The sequence below is a fragment of the Phaethon lepturus genome, unplaced genomic scaffold (assembly GCF_000687285.1).
Source record: "Phaethon lepturus isolate BGI_N335 unplaced genomic scaffold, ASM68728v1 scaffold39615, whole genome shotgun sequence".
Classification (NCBI taxonomy): Eukaryota; Metazoa; Chordata; class Aves; order Phaethontiformes; family Phaethontidae; genus Phaethon; species Phaethon lepturus.
In genome coordinates, this window is record NW_010543307.1 from 1 (window position 1) to 20396 (window position 20396).

General features: G+C 37.1%; 1 protein-coding gene across 1 annotated transcript; it reads left to right on the plus strand.

The window, feature by feature from the left end:
• Positions 1 to 44: 44 nt before the first annotated feature.
• SLC25A16 (solute carrier family 25 (mitochondrial carrier), member 16) lies at positions 45 to 15776 on the plus strand (the record flags this gene model as incomplete). Its single annotated transcript, XM_010288310.1, has 9 exons — positions 45 to 187; positions 691 to 826; positions 3087 to 3220; positions 4959 to 5022; positions 10832 to 10953; positions 11495 to 11561; positions 12344 to 12506; positions 13369 to 13437; positions 15230 to 15776. Coding segments are annotated over 9 exons (1055 nt in total), but the record flags the coding sequence as incomplete, so codon positions are not given.
• Positions 15777 to 20396: the final 4620 nt, after the last annotated feature.

Sequence of the window (20396 nt, forward strand, 5' to 3'; positions counted from 1 at the left end):
TCTTTTCCTCTTTTTCCCTGCTGTTCCCTGATGTGCTCATGCAGGTGACTCGCGCGCGTGTCGGAGCCAGCCAGGAGCCCCGAGCGGTCGCCAATTAAACGTTCCGAGAGCCCAAGCCCTCGTTAGGGCCTGGGGGAAGGCGGGTTACCCGTGTCCCCGAACGGCGGCGGCGGCCAAAAAGATGAAGGTGGCGCGAAGCGGGAGGGGGGGCAGCGTCGCAAACGCAGCCCCGCGTCATTAACCTCCTCGAGGAGAAGCCTGTTTATCCTTCCCATAGGGTGTCGTCCCAGCTGTCCGGTTAGCGAGGGGGTAGGAAGACGTTTTATTTAGCGCTCACGTCGCTGTTGGATCACGCTCTGAAGTAGCGCGGGGTACACGGCACACACGTAGCCCGCTCCTCGGGGACTGTTCTCCGCGGGAGGGAAGGGGGGGAGCAGGGCGGAAAACTCTTGAGTAACTTTCTCTGAAAGCTGCTGCTGTGACTTCAGCGGCTGAGCGAGACGGTGGCCTGGGTTTTGTCATCGGGAAAGGTAGCTTTCACTAAGGCTTTAAGGGTTTTGTAACATACTTCCAACAGAGGATGTTTATTCGTCATCGGGGCTTTTTCCAGTTCCTAGTTTCTCCTCCCCTATTCCATTAAAAAATACATTAGAAAAAAAAATAATCCCTTTTTTATCTGCTGACGTAAAGAACTTTTGCATCCCATCACTTTTCTTTTTCCCCTCTTGGAAAGGTGTTGCGGGGTGTTGTGCCAAAACAACTACTGCACCACTGGATCGAGTAAAGATTTTGCTGCAAGCTCATAACCACCATTACAAACATCTAGGTAAGATGGCTGCTGCGTGTATAATTTTTGGTTTTAAATGCAGTGTGTATGGTTTGGGTATGTTGATATATTCAGTGATGTGGCCGATACAAAAAGGCGCTAAATCAGACAGAAGGGTCGCATCTGTCCGGTTGGTCTCTGTTCCACTTTTGTTAGTGTTTAAAAAGAAAAACAAAGCCTTGTGCGAGTAAGTTGTGGTATTGGTTGATGCGTTAGAGATTGAGATGTCAGAATAATCTCAATAAGGCATGTAAGAGCTAGGCTTGATCCTTCCCTTACTGAAGCCAGCAGCAGGTCGGTAATCACAGGTTCAACACTTGGATCATTTATGTAAAAACTGTCACCGCGGGTGGCTGCTGGGGTCTGCTACAGCGATTCCCAGTTCTCAGGGCTGTGGGAGTCGGTGCTTTTCAGAGCTTGGTAGTGTTCACCGGGGCCGGTGATCGCAAAACAGTGGCTGCTGAATCCTGCCAGACTCATGTGCGCTCACGCTTGCAGACGGCAGCGTGGCTGACGTGAATTGAAGATAGAGGTGGGTTTGTGCTTGGCATCGAGGTGCAGGTGATCTGTGTTCAGCATCTGTGTTGCATCATGGTGAGAGAATAAACTCGCAGTTGTTAGCGTGTTCAGAACCATTCTCTGTGGAGCTGTAACAGTGCCCTCTTGTGCATAGTATTTGAGGTATTTTATGTCATATGTTCTTGAAATATGTCATAACTTATGTTCCAAAATTTAAGCATGTTACAGTTGTCAAAAAAAAACAAACCCAAACTTTGAGTTGGTTAATTTTACATGTAATGAAACTTCAGAATTTTTAACTTACGACGCTCAAGATAATTTTTTTTAAAAGGCTGGAAAGATAAATCTTGAAACAAAATTAAATGGCTATATATATTCACTTCACTGTACCAAAAAGGGAAACACAAGTAACGTGGCGTTTTGATAACACAGTCACTTAAGTATGCACTTAAATCTGCACTCTAAGAATTGAAGGCTGAAGTAATTGTTTTGACCAATATTTTAAATCCTTGTTTGCTTTGTACAGTGCCATAACTGGCAAGTAAAATCTTACGTTCTTCCCTATTTTTAGGGTATTAGATACGATGCTGATTATTTGAAATGTGTTTGACTTGAATGCGTGCCTTTGTTGAATGTAGGCAAAAAAGAAAATCATGTGGATGAGATACCTCTAAGTGCAGAGACATGACGGATTAGTTCATCAAAGTCCTCACTAGATGTTTTTCCTGCCCTTGCTCTGTGGAGTTCATACCATGGGGATCTCAGAGCATGTGTTTTAAGAAAAAAGAACAGTAACTCATCATTGCAGGGTAGAGAGAAATTCTAATCACGGCCTAAGTATTTTCAGAGGCATGTAATAAGCGTGACATCTTAAAAATACATTCAATATTGTATTATTAGAACCCCAGAAACTAGGTAATACTTGTTTTATTTAAACTTTAAACGAACGTTTGTCAACTACTCTTTTTGTATGCTTGAAAGAAAGTGAGATAAATGTGTAAGCCTTTTTCATCTTCAGCTCTTATATTATTAAGTAGTTGCATATGAATGAAAACTGTTTAACTGTTATAGTTTATTCCTTTAAAAAAAAGAGTTAATTTAATAGCAATTGTGCGTAACTAATAATAAGTTTATAATGAAACGGTAGGTTTTGCCGAAACTTTGTGTGATCTTGCATTATTTCCCACCCATTAAAAGGGAATAGGATTGTTGCAACAGCTCTGGGACAGGCAGTGTGAGAAGTTGTAAGGAACGAGAGTCTTAAACTTTTAATTTCCTCACTGTTGGCATTTAATCTGTAATGCAATGCAGCATGTAGCACTATTAGATTGTTTTCCTCTGATTTTAGATTTTTAGGTACTTATTTAGGTACTTAGAATTGACTGAATTGCAAGTCAGCCGGTTCCCTTCCTTCTGTTGCTAGTATTAGCTTCTGTGGGTGGATAGGATCACCTGCAGTAGGATTGCCTGCAGTCCAGGCAAGTCATGGGGCCTGAGTGCATGAGTTCAGACGGAGGTCCACTGAGTCCGGGAGGTGAGAGCGCCGGTAGAATTTAACCTTAAACCTCCTCCTTCTGGCAACGTTCGGGCATTGAAACTGGATTTTCCACTCTCCATAGTTACGTGAGCAACATGATCCAGCCTTAGTTCTGTGCATACTTTCTTATTGTCAGTAATATCTGCTTGATTCCACACCCCCCCCAGTGTGATTGTTAAATACCTCTTTTTGTATTGCTGGCAGGAGTGTTTTCTACATTGTGTGCTGTCCCCAAAAAGGAAGGTTACCTTGGGCTGTATAAAGGAAACGGGGCAATGATGATTAGAATCTTTCCATATGGCGCAATTCAGTTTATGGCATTTGACCAATATAAAAAGGTAGTTGAATTTACTTTCTTTTCCTTCTCTGTTTTTTCTGCCTACAATGAATACAGATCCCTTAAGTGCTCAAAACTAACACTGAAACTTTTGTGTCTTATTAATTAGCTGCATGTCTTTTCTAAGGTTGCTTAATTTTATCTGAAGCTACCCATTAAAAATGTCAGGGCAACAGTGAAACTTCTTGCAGTGTTGCTGAAGGAAAATTCCCACCAATTTTTGTACCTTTGTATTGTTGAGAATAATACTTTTTTTTTTTTTAACGAAAGAAAAAGGTAATCTAACGTCTGCTGCTGTTTGCGTTGCTATAAGGTAGCCCTTCGTGAATAATATAGGAACAAAATGTAAAATGGAACCTCTTTATTATATTGTGTTTGGATTTTTAGGATGGATTGATGGATGGAATAACTTAAACTTGAAAGTCTGTCTAGATACAACTATAATATTTTACCTGAGAAATGACTATGTATGTCATGAAAGTATGCACAATGACCTGGAAGAGAAAACACTCATTTCAGGGTCCTGCAAGTTGTGTGGATTCCATTCTGCTCTGGTGCATTTACTCTCTCATAACAAATACCTAATAAATCCCTGCAACATCCTTTGGAGGTCAGGTATTAGCATGAACATGTTTTCAGACATTTCTTATATCCGGTGAAAAATACCATTTTACTGTTAACAATGAGGAATTCCATGTTTGAGAGGTCAGATTTAGCGCCCAGCGAAGTAAATTGCATGGTCTTTACTGAAGACAGAGAGATTGAAATTGTGATTCCCTTCCCTAAAGAGCAAATTTCAGAAGGCTGATACAAAGAAGTGTAATGAGTTTCATATGTTATTTTTTTTGTGGTGTAGTCATAAATGCTGTTGATCTATGATTGTTTTATGTTGTGTTGAATAAAAGACTGCATGCCATGCTTTGTAATGAAATGATTTATGAATCTGCAAATTTCAGGAAACCATTTAGCATCGTAGCAGTTTCTTTTATCTATTAATTAACAACAAACATTCAAGATATTTTGCAGGAATGTGTAAAGGGGAGAAAAAAATTTCTTAAAGAAGGAAGATAGGAAATGATGTTCTTGTTAGCAGAAACTGCTTCTTAAATGGTCTCAGTTCCTGGAAAGTAATTTCCAACTTCCTTCTGGGACATAGTATAACTTAGGAAGTTCTTGCTCTGAAATGCTTGTCTGCAAATGCTTGTCTTCTGATTTCTCTCTTCTCCTTTGTTTGTTTGTTTGTTTGTTTGTTTGTTTGTTTTTTAAATCCAGTTAAACAAAGTCTCAAAAATATCTTTACAGGGGTATGTTTCACATGCTGTGCATGGAAGAAAGATTTACTCTTCTCAAATGTGTCACTTTTCAACTTTGCTCAGTGTCCTTTGCTCTCTGTCACGCAACAAGGGTAGTATTCAGTTTGCCTTGTTTGACACACGTTAAAGATAACTAAATAAACAACTAATCTAGTTTCTGAAGTAAACAGTACAAATACTTTCAACTAATTGTTCTGCCTTGTTAGTAGAATTTTAGCACTTTCATGTTTTTAATAAGAAATTGGTAACAGGAGCAATGTTCAGCAAATTCTTTTAACAGTAATTAAGGGCTCTGGTTTGAATTTATAGTGTTGTAAACTTCTTGGAAACAGCTACAGAGTTTGCATTAATGTACTAATAAACTCTGTTATGTACCTCCTTGTATTTTCTGATATATGACTATTGCAAATGTTCTGTATTTTGTAGGTAATAAAGAAGCAACTTGGGATTTCAGGGCATGTGCATCGATTAATGGCTGGATCTATGGCAGGTATAGTTTTGTACTTGGATTTCAGACATCCCTTTTGCTGAAAAGTTAATATTTGTTTAGAGGATGATTTGATGCGTTTTCAGGTCAAACTGTTGCGAATTTGTATTAGGCAAAAATACTAGTAAATGGTTAATGTAACAAATAGTTGCCTAATTGAAAAGTGTTTGTCTAAGAGTATTTTGTAAAATACATTTGTTCAAGCATTGAATTCTGTGTTATGTTGTAAAGCACAGGTTTTATAGTGTTTGTTATGCTTTTAAAAAATGAAAAATCCCCTGTCATCAAGGTGAAGTATAAAGATGCAGGCTTTAGTAGAATTGGCTCATCAGCCTGTCTGCCACTGCTGCTAGGTTGACTATACGCCCATAGAAATAGAGAGAACTGCAGCTCCTTAAATGGGTGGATTCTTTGGATTTGCCAGAAATGTCTGTACTTTTCAACATCCAGTGCAGGATTGTCATGCTACTATTCAGTTTGTATGTGTGAACGTTAAAAAAACATCATTTATCAATTAGTGCAATAGCAGTAGAACAACCCATTTGTAAACTGCCAGTATGTATCATGATTATACATTTCTATTTGCCTCTTGTTAGTCATTCAGCCAAAAGCAGCTAAGAAAAAACAGGGAAAGGTAAGTAATAGCGGACTGATTTTTAATCCAGGTAGTTCTTCCTGTGCTTTTACGTTGTAAAACAGGCTTAATACTGTCTAGTGACAGTCCTTAAATAGTTATGACATAAGGATTAATATTTAGCTTCTTTTGGAATAAAAATTTCTGGGTTTGTAACTTTAACTTTAGTTAAAGTAGGAAGACCTCATGGAAGTATTTTGGCTTTGCATGCCATCAGAGGAAAAGGAAAGAGAATGAAATGAAATGATTCAAAGGCCCTAAAAACTAGCAAAACCCATTTGGCAAGATAGGTTCCAGAACTTGGCTGGCTTTCTATTTGAAAGAAGTGGAGAAAAAATACATAGTTTTTTTTTTTTTCTTTTTTTTCCTTCTCCCCCCACCCCTGGCTTTAACTATAGTAAAGAACACTTAAATTCCAACCCCCCTCCCAAAAAAAAAGCCCATTATTAGCTTTTTCAGGAGCCTTGTCAGAGACCTGGAACATGACTTGTGAGGCACTGTGGAAAACATTGAATAATCAGCTTAACTCTGTCAGTGTTGGACATGCTAGAATTCTCTGCATAGATAAATTGATAGCATCTGGCATCATTTTAAGCACCTTACAGGTTAAATCTGTTTAGTGTGGTTAACAGAAATAAAATTAATATACAGTACTATCTGGACACAGTGAACAAATGAAACTCTGTGCGTGGTGCATTTAAGTAGAACATATTCAACAGTCTGGTATTGAGAACCCCAAAACTGAGCAGATGACCTAGACTTAGGTGTGCAGTGAAATCAGTATAGCAGTCAGGTATAGTAATCGCATCACATATGAGTGTCTTACTATTTGTTTACTAGGTTGCATTAACTGCTTTTTGGGATATTCATTGGTAAATAAGAGGGGAGGGTTTATATTGTGTATGCTAAGAAGATATAGAGGAGGAAGGAGGCGCTAAGAAGAGCGTAGAGTTTGAAATCTGACATAAAGTTCTTCAGAGTTGCAAACAAAGTAAGACAAGGCTTTTAAAAGTAATTGGTGATATTTCTTGCTTTAACTCCTGTGGCTTAGTCTTTTTGCTGGCTCTAATAAGGGATGGTAAAGTTTAAATGACTAAAGGAGATGGTGTGCTGCATGCAACCCCAGTGTTGGTGGAGAGGGGTCTTCACAGTTTCCTGGAACCCAATATTATGTAGTTGAAAATGGATAACCCTTGCTTCCCTTTTCTTTTTGTCCCCTCTACACCATCTAGCTACACCGCTGTCTGCTTTCTGTGAATGCTACTGATACTTAAATCTTATGTCAGTGTTTCCAACATTACTAGCAGTCCACAGACCTGAATCAGCTTCAAAATGGTGGGAAACATTTCAGTATCTTCTGTAACTGATAAACAGGATCAAAAGCATATCCACAGGGGAAAACAAGGCAATGAGGGTGGGGGTAGTGGAGTGAGAGAAAAGAAAAACCTATTGTAATGCATATATTTAAGGGGGCCAAATTAAAGTTACTGTGGAAACTTTAACTCTGAATTTCCTGAGTCTTGTGTGATTCAAATTTCAGCTCTAACACCTCATTAACAGATAAATGGTGTATAACTTCTTTTAAGGAAAGACAGAGCTGGCGAGAAGATAGAGAAATCATAGAGGTTAGTGGGGTTTAGGAAACAAAATGATCAAATAACATCTGTATCACAGGATGTGTTTGCAAATCGCAATCTTTTTTTAGTTTTTGAATTGAAAAATCTGAATTAAAACACAGAAATGTGCATTTCCTCCCCTGCACTTGATTAACCTAAAAATAAAAAAAAGCCAGAAAAGACTAGATGTTATCTAGAATAAACTTAAGTTCCATGAAACTAATACAGAAAGCATGTTTCTGGTTTTTTATTTTTAGTAAGAGAGATTGGAAGATAGTTCTGATCTAGGAGGATGCTGACTGTCTCAATTTTAAATAGTGTGTAATTAACAGTTTCCTATTTGGAACATGTTAAAAGAATCTACTCTTTATTTCCTCAGGTGCAATTCAGAAAGAAACAGGATTATATATTGGAGGTCTAGAAATACTAGGACTTGTAAATTAGGCAGTGTCTGATAAATATTCTTTGTCATCAGCTATTTCTCTGTATGTATAGTTCCTAAAGCTTTGTTTTGTTCAGGTGATGCCTCCTTGATAAATTAATCTTTGTACTGGTTAAAGAGCGTATCTTATGCAGTTCAAGGCTGTGACTTGTGCTTATCACTTTGTGAACTGTATACCTCTGAATTACCTGGTAGTACTTAATTTGATTTACGTAGTTATTGATAAAGTACAAAGAGCATACATGATACAGAAATCATAAAAACTTGCCTATCGGATGTGTTTGCAGTACCTGATCTTTGTAAATGTATTTTACTTGTGTTTTGTTTTTTTTTTCCCCTCCAGATGTTTTTTTTATTTTTATTTGCAAAGAAAGAAAATTACTAAGAATGGAGGAACAGTAGGGAAACTGGGAGACAGATATAAATCCCTATGCAGCTAATCTCATTGTTAACTCCCAAAGCCTGGGAAGCAAATCAAGGACAGTCAGTCAATTCCTGTTGTGCTTCATTGAAGCTAAGTCTCAGTAAAGGTTTGTGTAACCCAGTATCTTGTCCCAAAGAGTGGTGAAAGGTGCTTGAGGGCAGTATGGTAAGTGAAGAATGGTCTTTCCTTGGCTGCCTTGCCTTCCGAGTCAGCATTTGCAATGAAAAAGTCTGCTGTTTTTGAAGTAGTTCCTTAAAGGAGGGAGGAGCTACATTGCCCTACTAGGATTATTTCCCATCAGACACTGGGAATTACAGTATGTGTTCTTAACTATTGAGATCCTTCCAACTCTGTCCTGTTTAACCAACTGTGGGAGAGATTTTTGGGTATACTCTCATTATTTGGGATAGATTTTGCTTCCTCGAGACAGCGTATCAGTCTTAAGATGCTGTGGTCTGACTTCTGATAACCCGTAATATTTAGGGACTAGAGATCAGTAATTTTGCAGACTTCACCACAATGACTTTGTGTCCCAAAGCTGGCTACCATTCCTCCCAGAAAGGATAGAGCCCCAAAGGAAATCTTGATCCCTTGTATGTACATTGTGCTTATATGAACAGTAAGCAGTAACATGTCTCTCCCGGTTGCTTCAGGAAAGTATATTTTGCGGCTGATGTTAGAAATCGCATTTTCTTTCAAAATTCATGGCTAGAAGAATTTAAGAAAAAGTGGGGGAAAAAAAAGATCGTCTTTAAATCCTTACTACATATCAATTCCATCTGTGTGTTTTTTTTTTTTAAACTGTACTATTTTTGGACAGTGTTCACTGGTTAGTGTATTCACCAAGCTCTTGGTCGGTGCGTTTGCTAGTTTTTGTTCAGACAGTACTCCTGGATACATATCAGTGCATGATTTGAAATAGAAGGGGGATAAAGTTGTCTGTTTTCTGAAGTGGCATGACTTTCTTGTAAACTCTTAAGCTCTGTAAAAGCCTTTTTTTTCCCCTATCTTTTTTTAAACTGCTTGAATTCATCCATTTTACAGTATTTCTGGACGTCTCAGGCAATCCCTCAGTAAAAGGCCATAGTCTGAGGGATTGCATTTAACAATGTAGGTCAGTGGAAACAGCCCTAAAGTTACTTGGTGTTTTGCAGCTTCCAACTTTTGAACCCTATGGGTGAGACAACATCAGAAATCAACTGCAGATGTCTGCTTTTTGTTTGGAGGATTCATCCGAAATCTCTCAAAGAGATGTTTTTGTCTTCTAAATTAAATTGCTGGTAGGATACTCCAGAAGGCCACAAACTGTACTCTCAATTGACAGTTGATCAGTGTCAGCTTTTTGGATAGGTCACGGTGTTCGTTTTTTATTTTATTACTTTTTCCTCCCCATCTAATCCTGATACCGTCTGTCAGATCATTCAGTTTACTAAAGTTGCTTTTGTTTCTCTGCAGACATAAAAGTTACGAAGAGTTTGTTTGCTGGAGTTGTGTTGTGTTCGGGTTTTCTTGTTGGTTTTGTTCCCCCCCACCCCCCTTGTGGTTTTCTTTTGACCTTGTGGAAAGGAGGGGGAAATGGTACACCTACAAAAAGAGATATCATTAAGACACTATTAAAACTTAAGAGGAAGTGGCAATTTCCTGCCAGCATAACAAGTGTGCTTATCTTCTGTAGGGCAATTTTTTAAGTGTGATGTGTAGCTAAATCAGAGCAGCTGCTAGAAAACAGTATCAATCACAAAGGTTTTTGCTTTCTTTTTCTCCTTTTCCCAGTATTTTTTTTTAAGTGATGGTGGTATACCACCAGAAAATGACTGGTTTTAGTAAAGAGTTTTAACTATTCCCTCCAAATAATTTGTCAGCAATTGAGTTGTTTACCTCAAAAACTAGCAGTAGGGGATAACTTATTATTCAGGTAACTGTTAGAGGAGTTGTTCTCTGTGCTGAAGTTCTGTTTCCAAAATTACAAGTTGGTCAGCATCTAATCAGTTTGAGGAAGTTTATAACTGGATGAATCCTAAGATTTGATTTTTTTTTTTTTTTTTTTGGCATCTTAAGTCTAGAAATAGCTGCTTTTTTTTTTGGTCAGAGTTTTAAAATGGAAGTGCTGGTGTAACATGAACTATTAAAATGCAGTAATGCAAAGCAGTTAAGTACTATTCATCTGTATGATCCTGACTTTATTTTAAATATCATTAGAATATATTTAGTATTTTCAGATGCAGTAGATACATGGATCTATATCGAGTAACCACAAAAAATTCTGACACAACCTTTTTGAAATTAGACATGTATATTTGGTGGTTTACCTTTTTTTTAAGATGTGATATTATTAGGTTTCATGGTTGCAATCCAGTAAAGCTGATGCACTTGACGAGCCTGATGCTTATGAGCCATGGGCTTAAATAGGATTGCTCCTGTGAATACAGTTAGGCCCATAAATCTTTGGAAAATCAAGGCCTAGGTGTGCAGCTTCAGTGAACACCAAGTATAAACAAAAATCCTTTGTGTGTTGCTGAAGTTTGTGTTCCTATTTGCTGATTATAAGTGACTTTAAGTGTTTCTTTAACAAAATAATTTGTATATGCTCTTATATTCACTGCCGCAAAAGGAAATTCTAATTTTCAAAATAATCCTAGATCAGATAAGGTGTAGGTGAGTTTTGTTTGCTTGTTTTGTTTTTGTTTTTAATAAAGGTATTACAGCAGTGATTTGTACTTACCCTCTTGATATGGTTAGAGTTCGTCTGGCGTTCCAAGTAAAAGGGGAACACAAGTACATGGGAATTATCCATGCATTCAAGATGATTTACACAAAGGTATTTTTTCTTTTAATCTTCAGTCCTGTCAAAGCAAAATATGCTCTCTAAAGAATATTGCACTGCATTGAAAATAGTGGCTTGGTAGAAAATAACATGACCTCATTGCGTGCACATTGAATTTTTTAATGTAAAAAATTATCTGGATGTTTCCATCTACTTAGGCTGCTAAGTTGTAGCTAAGACTCATGTAAGTGGGAGGTCAAAAACAGCACAGAGAAGTTGCTTTTCAAGAACAAATAGTAATGATACAAAAAAAAATTGGGGAGGAGGGATATGTATAATGCAGAAATGTCTCCTAGATCATGATGTTGGAAGTAGATTTTTTCCTCCTTCATTTTCGCTTCTTTATCTCCTATGGAGCCAGGCTGTTGTCCCCTCAATTCTTCAGGCACAAGAAGTGGAACTTGATGTTAGTTCCTTGGTGCTAGATGATGCTAGTCAGATTGATGTCTTGTGAATCTGTATGAACAGTCATATAACTTGTTAAGTCGTTTGTTGTACTTCTTGCCACAAATGTACTTGTATTTTTCTTTCTAAGGAAGGTGGTTTTAGTGGGTTCTACAGAGGGCTGATGCCAACTGTTGTAGGAATGGCGCCATATGCGGGTAAGTTAAAAACAGAACGTGGCGGTCCTTCGGCAGTTATGTGCACTACTAAATTTACATAATAAATTTGCACACCTAGTTAATTAGCTTCTCTTAAAATCAAGGATTCTGTTTTTTACTGAATGGAGAGGGGAGGCCAGTAGAAGCATTTGCAACTCCTCAAGCTTAATCTAGAATTGATCAATGTGTGTTAACGTATCTTCAATGGGTAAAGCCTAGCTTTTCTGAAACTTGGAGTTGAGAGGGAGAGAGGTAAGGTCGTGGTCCTTTCTCTTCTGCTTCCCAGTCTTCCCCACAGGAACGCACGTAGAGTGTTTCTCTCAGAGAGCGGAGCGCTCTATAGGTGGAGACTTAGATGTATTGGCTCCCTCTCCTGGTGACTTTTCTGTAAATACTTACACAAGCTAAAGCAGTCGGTGACGTGGGATGGAGGAACATCCGTGTAGTTTAGCTGGGCAGTTCTGATATTTAAAAGATGAGAGATGTTCTTCCGTTAGAAAGATCTTAGGAGTTACTCGTAACAGCAATCCAATAATTTGAAACCCACAGTCTAGTTTATTTAAATAATTCTTTTAATGTTGATTATAAACACTAATTCATTTGGACAGAAGTTACTTGTAGAAGTTAAAAACATTATTTGTCTCTTTCTGATTAAGAAAAACTTCTAAAAAGAATTGGAAAATAGTTTCATTTGGTAATTGCAGCTTTCTGTTTATGATGATGGTGCATCAACAAATAGTTTTCTTTTTTATGAAAATGCATAAAACTAAATTTCCTTTTAGGTTTTTCATTTTTTACCTTTGGTACCTTAAAGAGCATTGGACTTGCTCAAGCACCTAACTTGCTTGGACGACCTTCATTAGATAATCCCGATGTCTTAGTTTTGAAAACACATGTAAATCTGCTGTGTGGTGGCATAGCTGGAGCAATAGCTCAGACGATATCGTAAGTTTGGGTATTTTTTTTTCACCTATATAGCTGTTCATTCTAAAGAAGCTTTTATCTGAGAATTTTTTAATTTTATGTAAGTTTAGTTATTAGTAAGGTTTTTAAATCAGGTTAATCAGACACTGGAATTCCTTTATTTCCTATTGTTTCATCTGCTAACTATGTATTTAATCTTCAGGGTCTTTAAAGATCTATGCATTGAGTCAATTAAACAAATTTAGACAAATCTTCTAAAATCAGTTGGAATCTTGTTTGGTAAGCTATGAAGTTTTGACCGTGAACGTAGTTTGCAGAATTTTATTATTTCAGTTTACTTTCAGAACAATGTAACTTGTGAAGCTACAGAATTAAAAAAAAAAACAAACCCCAAAGTCTTAGATACTGTATTTGGCATTAATTTTTTTTATTACTTTGCCTGCTTTCTCCATTCTCATGCTGTCCTTGTCATATTTTGTTTTGTCCATAAAAAGAAATTAATTTAGTGGACTTACATGACATCAATTTTTCACTAAATCACTGCATTACAAATGTCATTTTCTATTAATCCTTAAACTGTTAATTTTATTTTCAATTCAGGTGTCTTCTCCCTCCAGCGTCTTACAGACTGTTTTATACTCTCATCTGATCTTCATGTGTCTTCCTTACTCGTGCCAAATGGAATATATTAAGAGATCTGATTTACTGGTTTTGGTTGTATAGGGGAAGTCTCCCTTTTTGGAGAGCTTTCAGCTGTGTTGAGAATCTGAGCCAGAGGGAGCTTGGAGGTTGCCCATGGACTTCTTTGTATTCTTTTTTTAAACAATATTCATATAGTCATCACACATCTGGTTGAACTGCTGTTCAAATATCTCCTCTGTAGATATCCTCTTGATGTAACTCGTAGGCGAATGCAGTTAGGAGCAGTTCTCCCAGACTCTGAAAAGTGCCTGTAAGTATTTTCTTTTCACCTGTAGTAACTGAATTCTTAGATGTCTGAGCAAAGTTAAATTCTTAGTTTTAAAGTTAAAAAAAACAACCAAACAAAACCCCAAACTACTATGTTGTTAATTTCTTAATTCTTTTAATGAATAAGTTTCCACACAGACAAAAGCTGCCATTATCCCTCTGGGGTTAAAAAAAATAACTGAAATCACAATGGCACTTTTATTAGTAATAGCGTGTTTGTATTAGTAACTTTTTTTTTTATTTAACTCAACTTACAATGTCTTTAATATCAGCAGGATCCCTAAGAGAGAGACTGCATGCTTCTACTGAAATGAAATGTTTCAAAGTGTTTTTTAATGGTGCAGAATCTGTTCCATAAGATGATTTTGCATAATACTGTTTTATTTGATGTTTCTTGCATTTGCGGTAATGTCCCACACCCCACACGTAGTTGGGGTTCCTCCAGTAGAAGTACCATATCCTTAAAATCATAGTATTAAATCAGCTTTCATCTTGAAAAGCTTCCTGCACTTCAAATTCCTTCAACCAAAATAAATTGCAGGATGGTTTTATCTTGGTTACTTTCAGTCTTGTGGAATTGTATATGTCTGAATCCAGCGCCATTCAGTGTGAACTTCCTGCGTGGCGAGTTGGATCTTACTAAAAAGTAGTCAGCTGTCTTAGTGACCTTTCATGAACAACCTAGATGTTACTTACTGTGAAAGTTGCTGCTCTGTTTTGCTTAGCAGCCTTAACGTTTGGGGTTTTTTTGCTTGGCTGTTTTCCATTCCAGATACTTTTAAAATAAAAATATGGTAATTGTTCTTAGGGTTTTACTTCATGCCTTTGTGAGAACTACAGGCGTTAGGCTTCCCAATTTAACAATATTGTTGTGAATGTGTTTGGAGAGATTTGTGCCATGAAGGAAAGTAGACATATATGTCTTTAGAGGATGAGAGGATAAAACAAGTAGGAAATCTTGAATCTTTGAAGCATACAGAAGATGTTCTCAGAGAGCAACGTCTTTAATAGCTTGGAAATACCGAGCACTTTACGGATTTTTACATTGCTTTGCATGTAATGTCCATTTGCTCAGGTTCAATATGAGTATGTGAGGAAAATCGTTCTCCTTGCATATATACTGCAAATTTTGCTTTTAATAAGGTGAAATATGATATACTTAGCATAAATGCTAGCATTTTTGTTTGAGAGAAAATACCAGGTGTTTGTTGTGGTGGAGGAAGCTACACACATGCAAGGTGTAGAATACAGAGCTAAACACAAATTTTATATGGAGAGCTTTAGAAGGACAGGTAGTAGGATTGAGTGCTCAAAGAAAGAGAATGGGATACAAACCGAAATACTGAACTGTAATGCAGGAAGTGTGTGCCACATTGGGCAAATTATGTTTCTGTTACGCTGTATTATGTTGTAAGAAGAACTGATGCTTCTCAACTCCTTCATGCCAGATAGGCAACAGAATATGCATAGCCATTCTGGTGTAAAATATGTCTTAATATGTCTTTTAGGGCAGCTGTTTAAGACAGAAACTTCTTTACGTGGGATTGCACTGTTCTCTTTCCAATTCCCAGCCCTTGCACCCAAATTTCTTGCTGAAGCTCAGACTGTCTCCTGAGTCCTAAAAAGACAATAATGCTTTGCTATGTGGAGTTCCATGGGTTTTTCTCCATAGCTCTCTTAAGAACAAAGTAAAACAATTGTCTTGTATGTAAAGAAAGTGATTTTGACTATTGAATATGTATATCCAATAATGATTTGAGTTCTTATTTTTCCAGTACGATGGTGCAGACACTGAAGTATGTGTATCAACAACATGGAATACGAAGAGGATTATATCGTGGTTTATCTCTAAATTATATTCGTTGTATTCCTTCCCAGGCTGTGGCTTTTACCACATATGAACTTATGAAACAGTTCTTGCACCTCAATTAATTTTTTTTTTTTTAGAAGACTTCCCTGTAAAACTATACTGTCAGTCCTTAAATTAAATTGGTGAGTAAATTACTTGAAGTTTAAAAAAAACCTATCTGTTACTGTGGAACTGCTGTGTCTGACATTTTTATTTGCCAAAATGTGGTTAATTTCCTGGAGTCAAACCAGGAGACAGATCAAAATAAACATTAGTTAGCTATAAACATTTTTTTGCACTTGATCTCCTAGGCTTGATTAGATTAATGTTAAGAATTACACAGTTTTAAAATTACACCCGCATTTTATACGGGTTTCAAGCTGTTAGTTATTTAGCCTTATCACCATTCCAGGAGTTACACACATGGTTATACTACATTTTAAGCTAGTAGTTAGACATCTGTTCTTCTTTAAAAATTAAATTGAATAAACTAATTTGAACAAAATGCAATGATTTTCACATTCAAATCCTTGCCAGCGCTGTAGAAGCTGAACTCAGCAGACCACAACTTAAGCATCTTTTCATGCTTTGTTTTGCACGCAAGAACAATGCATATGTCTTCAGACTGGTACATATGAAAGTCTCTTCAATCATTTCAAGGAAAAGTGACAAGATGATTATTAGAAATCTTGCAATTTGGAAATCAGTTTCTTGGCATACATACTATTCTAAACAATGCTGTATCTACACAAATAAAACCAGGGGGAACCTCTACAGTGACAAGTGCTAGAAAAGATCTCCATTAAGGCAGGTAGTATGGACCTGTACCTTTTCTGTGGAGTCAAGTGTTCTCAATGCAGTTTATTGAAGGCTGAGTGTTTTATGTACTTTCCAGTACTAGCTCATGTAAACAGGTTTGTCCCTACCTTAAAACATGGTGACAAACAAGACAACATGCTGCTGCATCTGCATTTACTTATTTAGGCATGTGGACCATATTCAACCTCTCATGCAAGAAAAGAAAGTGAAGATTGTATTGGCGTCGGTAGATGTGTACATGTACTGTTTCTGAAGTATGGTATGCAATAGACTATTACGTGTTTTCCTCCTCCCATAGTTCCTTTTGTAGAGGGAATTATTTTCCAGACTTGTTTATACATGATTTGCGTTGGTACTCTTGATTTTACTCACTTGATTCAGGAAACTGTAAAGCATTTACTTTAAATGATGTAAGTTATTTATTTATTGTAAATATTTTAGCAGTGTCTTTAAAGAATTGGTAATGGTTATGTTAAGTGGTGGATGGTAAGATTGATTTGCTTAATTTTGACAAATCTGGCAAACTGGATTTTGAGTTATATATTCAATACCAACAACTTACGTGGCTCAATTTTTTTTTTTCCAAGTTTCTTAAAAGTATGTATTTCTTTGATATTTAACAATGTAGCTATGGACAGAGAATGAGATGTATTCAAATTTATTTTATTAAAAATTTTGAACTGATGTTTTTGTGTGATTTGTATGTGTTACAGCCAGAAAGAATGCATGTTTCTGGAATTATCTGTATGTGTTTGCCCTTGTAGCTAAATCTGCATAACATTGTCATTCTTAATTAAGAGACAACAAATAAGATTTTTCATCTGACCTTTAGTTTCACTTAAAGGAAAACGAACAATATCACAGTGAATTTTTATCTTTTAAAGTCCTTGCAAGACAGCTAAATCCACTATATTTAAGGAAAAAAAAAACCAACAAAAAACCCCCACAAAAAACCAAAAGGGAGAGGTGTGCCATTTTTCTTTCCTCTGTTTTACTGTGTGAGTAAATAAGCATCTTCTTAGGTACCAGTTCTTTGCCATGTTAATACTTTTAAGGAGGCAAGGATGTTTAAATGTAGAGTTTTACATCTTTATTTTACTACAAGTGATACATATTTGAGGAACAAAAATAGCTTTGAACTGTGTTGTGAAAAGTTAAGCAGTTCTTATGCAGAATTAAAGCAGAATTCAGCATAATCAGTCTTGAGAGGAAGAGAGCAGTAAAAAGCGTCCCCTAAATAATTGAGTAGGATATTGAATGTGAAAAATAGACCTACTGGATGAAACTGCTGTATTTTCAAGATTAGTTTTTCAAAATAAAATTTAAAAGTGTATGAATAATTTTAGATTTGGAAGTACTTTAATACTTTCGAGCAAGGTCGATGAGGAAAATACTTTTGTCCAGGGGCTAGGTGGGAGGAGACTGGAATTCCTAATTTTTTTTTTTTTTTAGTAACCATTTCTAAGTCTTTCTGGAAAGCTTATTTAGGTGTTTCTTTTTAAGGTAGAACACAGAATCTATTTAGAATATCTGACTACCACAATGGAAATGTGGGACTTAATTGTAAATCCTCTTTCTTTCTCCAGTGACAGCCCTATGAAAACTGGGTTTATTTTCATTTTAAACTACTGAGGGATTTATTCCCTTGTCTTTTCTTGTCTGTCTCTTCAGTATTTTCAGTGTACTGAACAAGCCACATCTAATTTTAGGCAGTAAAAAGGACAAGATTAGGCTCCAGCCAAGTTCATTTCTATGCCTTAATCACACACTTTCTGATTTTTTTTCTGTTCACTTTTTGAGCAAAGGTAAGGGGTCTGAATAGCTGTTTGTGTCTTTATTTCCTAAAAACCCCTATTACAATGATCTTGTAACTAATAGTTCTATCCAGTGAAGTAATTATTTTTTGTGAAGAGCTGGTTATGTAGCCTTGGATAATATTTTTAAACTCTGGTAGACCCACCTATTTCCAATACTCTTTGATATAAAAGTAGAAGAGAAAGCCTTACCATTTTAGGCCTCCTTCAGGTGCGAGTGTCTTCTACAGACTTATCCATGATACAGCTTGAAACTCTCAGTTGTGGGGGCGGGGTGCGTGTTTGTGTTTGCAGCGATTAAACATTGTGTCCTTAAAATACACCCCATACTTCTCTCCACATTTTTACAATTGAAAATTTTGCCTGCTTTAACGAAGGCATTTATGTATTAACAATATTGCAGTTTGCAATCACTACAGAGAAAAGTTTAATGCATTTGAACCATTTTTTTACACCAATTAATTCCAGCATCTCTTTATTTATTTCATTACTAGCATTCTCCAGATGTTTTTGTTGCTCGTTTAAATGAGCTGAGACCTCAAGGTGGACCAATTCTGTCGACACTCTTCAAATTCCTCCCCCTTCTCTGAAAAAGGGACATGCAAAAGGCACTTGTTATAAGCCTTCTTTTATGTTTGCAACTTAAAACAACTATATTTGTTCAGTTCAAAAGGGTATGAAAGAAAAGATCTCTGTGCTTAACTGTGCTTTTATTCTGTGCAATCAGTGTGAGTAAGTCTGTTTAGCTCGGAGATCTCTGCTTCAGTGACGTGAGTGACAGGCTGTCCCTTGAGCATCCTCAGATGCTTCAGGCTGGTCTGAGTTTCCTCAGTACGCTTGCTCTCCTTTCCACTCTTGTTGAGAGGACCTGACCTGGTTGGTCTCCTGGCACACTGCTAGGATGGCTGCATCGTAAATCAGTTCAGGAAGCTGACTGCTTTCCTTGCAGCTAATTCATACTGTTTTATTCTGCTATTTAATGGCACCTCTGGGTGCTGTTTGACATTTTGCCTCAGCCAGGGTAGATGGACTAGATACCATGGTGCTTCCACTGATCTGATGAAAGGTTAACCCACCAAAAGAAATGAACGGGTTTTATTGGTTTCATCTTACTGAACCAGCTCACACTGTGGCTGCACACTTGCTAGATCGGATGCAAGGTAAATTTAATCTCAGATTCAGCTTTGGGAATTAACTTGCCACCTGGGGTGGCAGCAGACAAGTATATGTTACTGAGTCAGTTGCTGGAGAAGACACAGCTGTAGGTTCCCCTCACAGATTTCCCCGATTAAATCTGTGACCTAAAAAAATGAGGGCTTATAAAGCATGTTAACTGTTTGTAAGTATAGATAGACAACTCCCTGTTTGTCACAGGATTGGAAGGAAGAAATCTCATTGTCTTGTGATAACAAATTTTTGACAATAAATTCCTGAATTTACACAGTTCAAACTTGATGGAGAATGCTGGTTTATCTTAAAATTGTAAGATCATTTTCCTCAACCACTGATGCCAGAAAGAATTAAAAGAGCCATAGTCTGAATGCTTTAGTGCAACTTCTGGTACTAAAGTAAGGTTTGGTATTTTTCTGGATTTCACAGACTTTCTGTAGAGATTCCCCAGACTGCTTGGATTTTAGCTAACTTCAAAAAATATTTAAAGCATATTTTGTACTTTTATAACCATATTCTATTCAGATATTTCTTTCTTCGTGTATGAGAGATATAGGCAACATGAGACTACAGAACAAAAGGTTATCAAGTGTACAAAGTAAAAGTATTTATGTAATCTCTTTTAATACCATACCAAATTATGTGACTGTGCATTTAATAGTATCAACACATAATTATTTAGTTACAAGTAAGCTTATGTTAGAGGTTCTGCAATGGACAGCAACCTTAATGTAGTTTACTGTATGCATTTAAGGACTGTCCCAAAGAAAACTAAAAGGGCTAATTTAGGTATGTTCTCACCTTTTAAAATTCCAGCTTTGATCCTTGAAACTGTCGTCTTTGCAGGACTAGAGCCTCATACTGTTTCCCAATGCTTGGCTACATTAAAGAGATACAAGGCCAAACTCTTAGTACATCATTTTCCTGACACTTAAACTACAGAACAGTCATATTGGCCTATTAAGAATAGATTTAATACCTGTGTCCTTCAATCTTTGCTAAAGCGATGGTCTCAGATCCAGAATGCTTTGCTGAAGTCATGGTTTTGTGGCCAAAAAAAAAAAAGCGAAGAAAGGAAATGTGTGTATCTGAAACTGCTGTATCACCCCAGAAAGCCTCTGTCTGTCTGTCAGTGAGCAGCGGCGGCTGTAACAAGATCTTCTGAGCGACAAAGTTCGACTCTGAGGCTGAGGTTCACCCATGAGCGCTCAGGAGCAAGAGGCACGTCTAACTTCACCTCATAACACTGGCTCCCTCACGGCGCGGGCCCCGCCCCCATGGCAGCGGCCG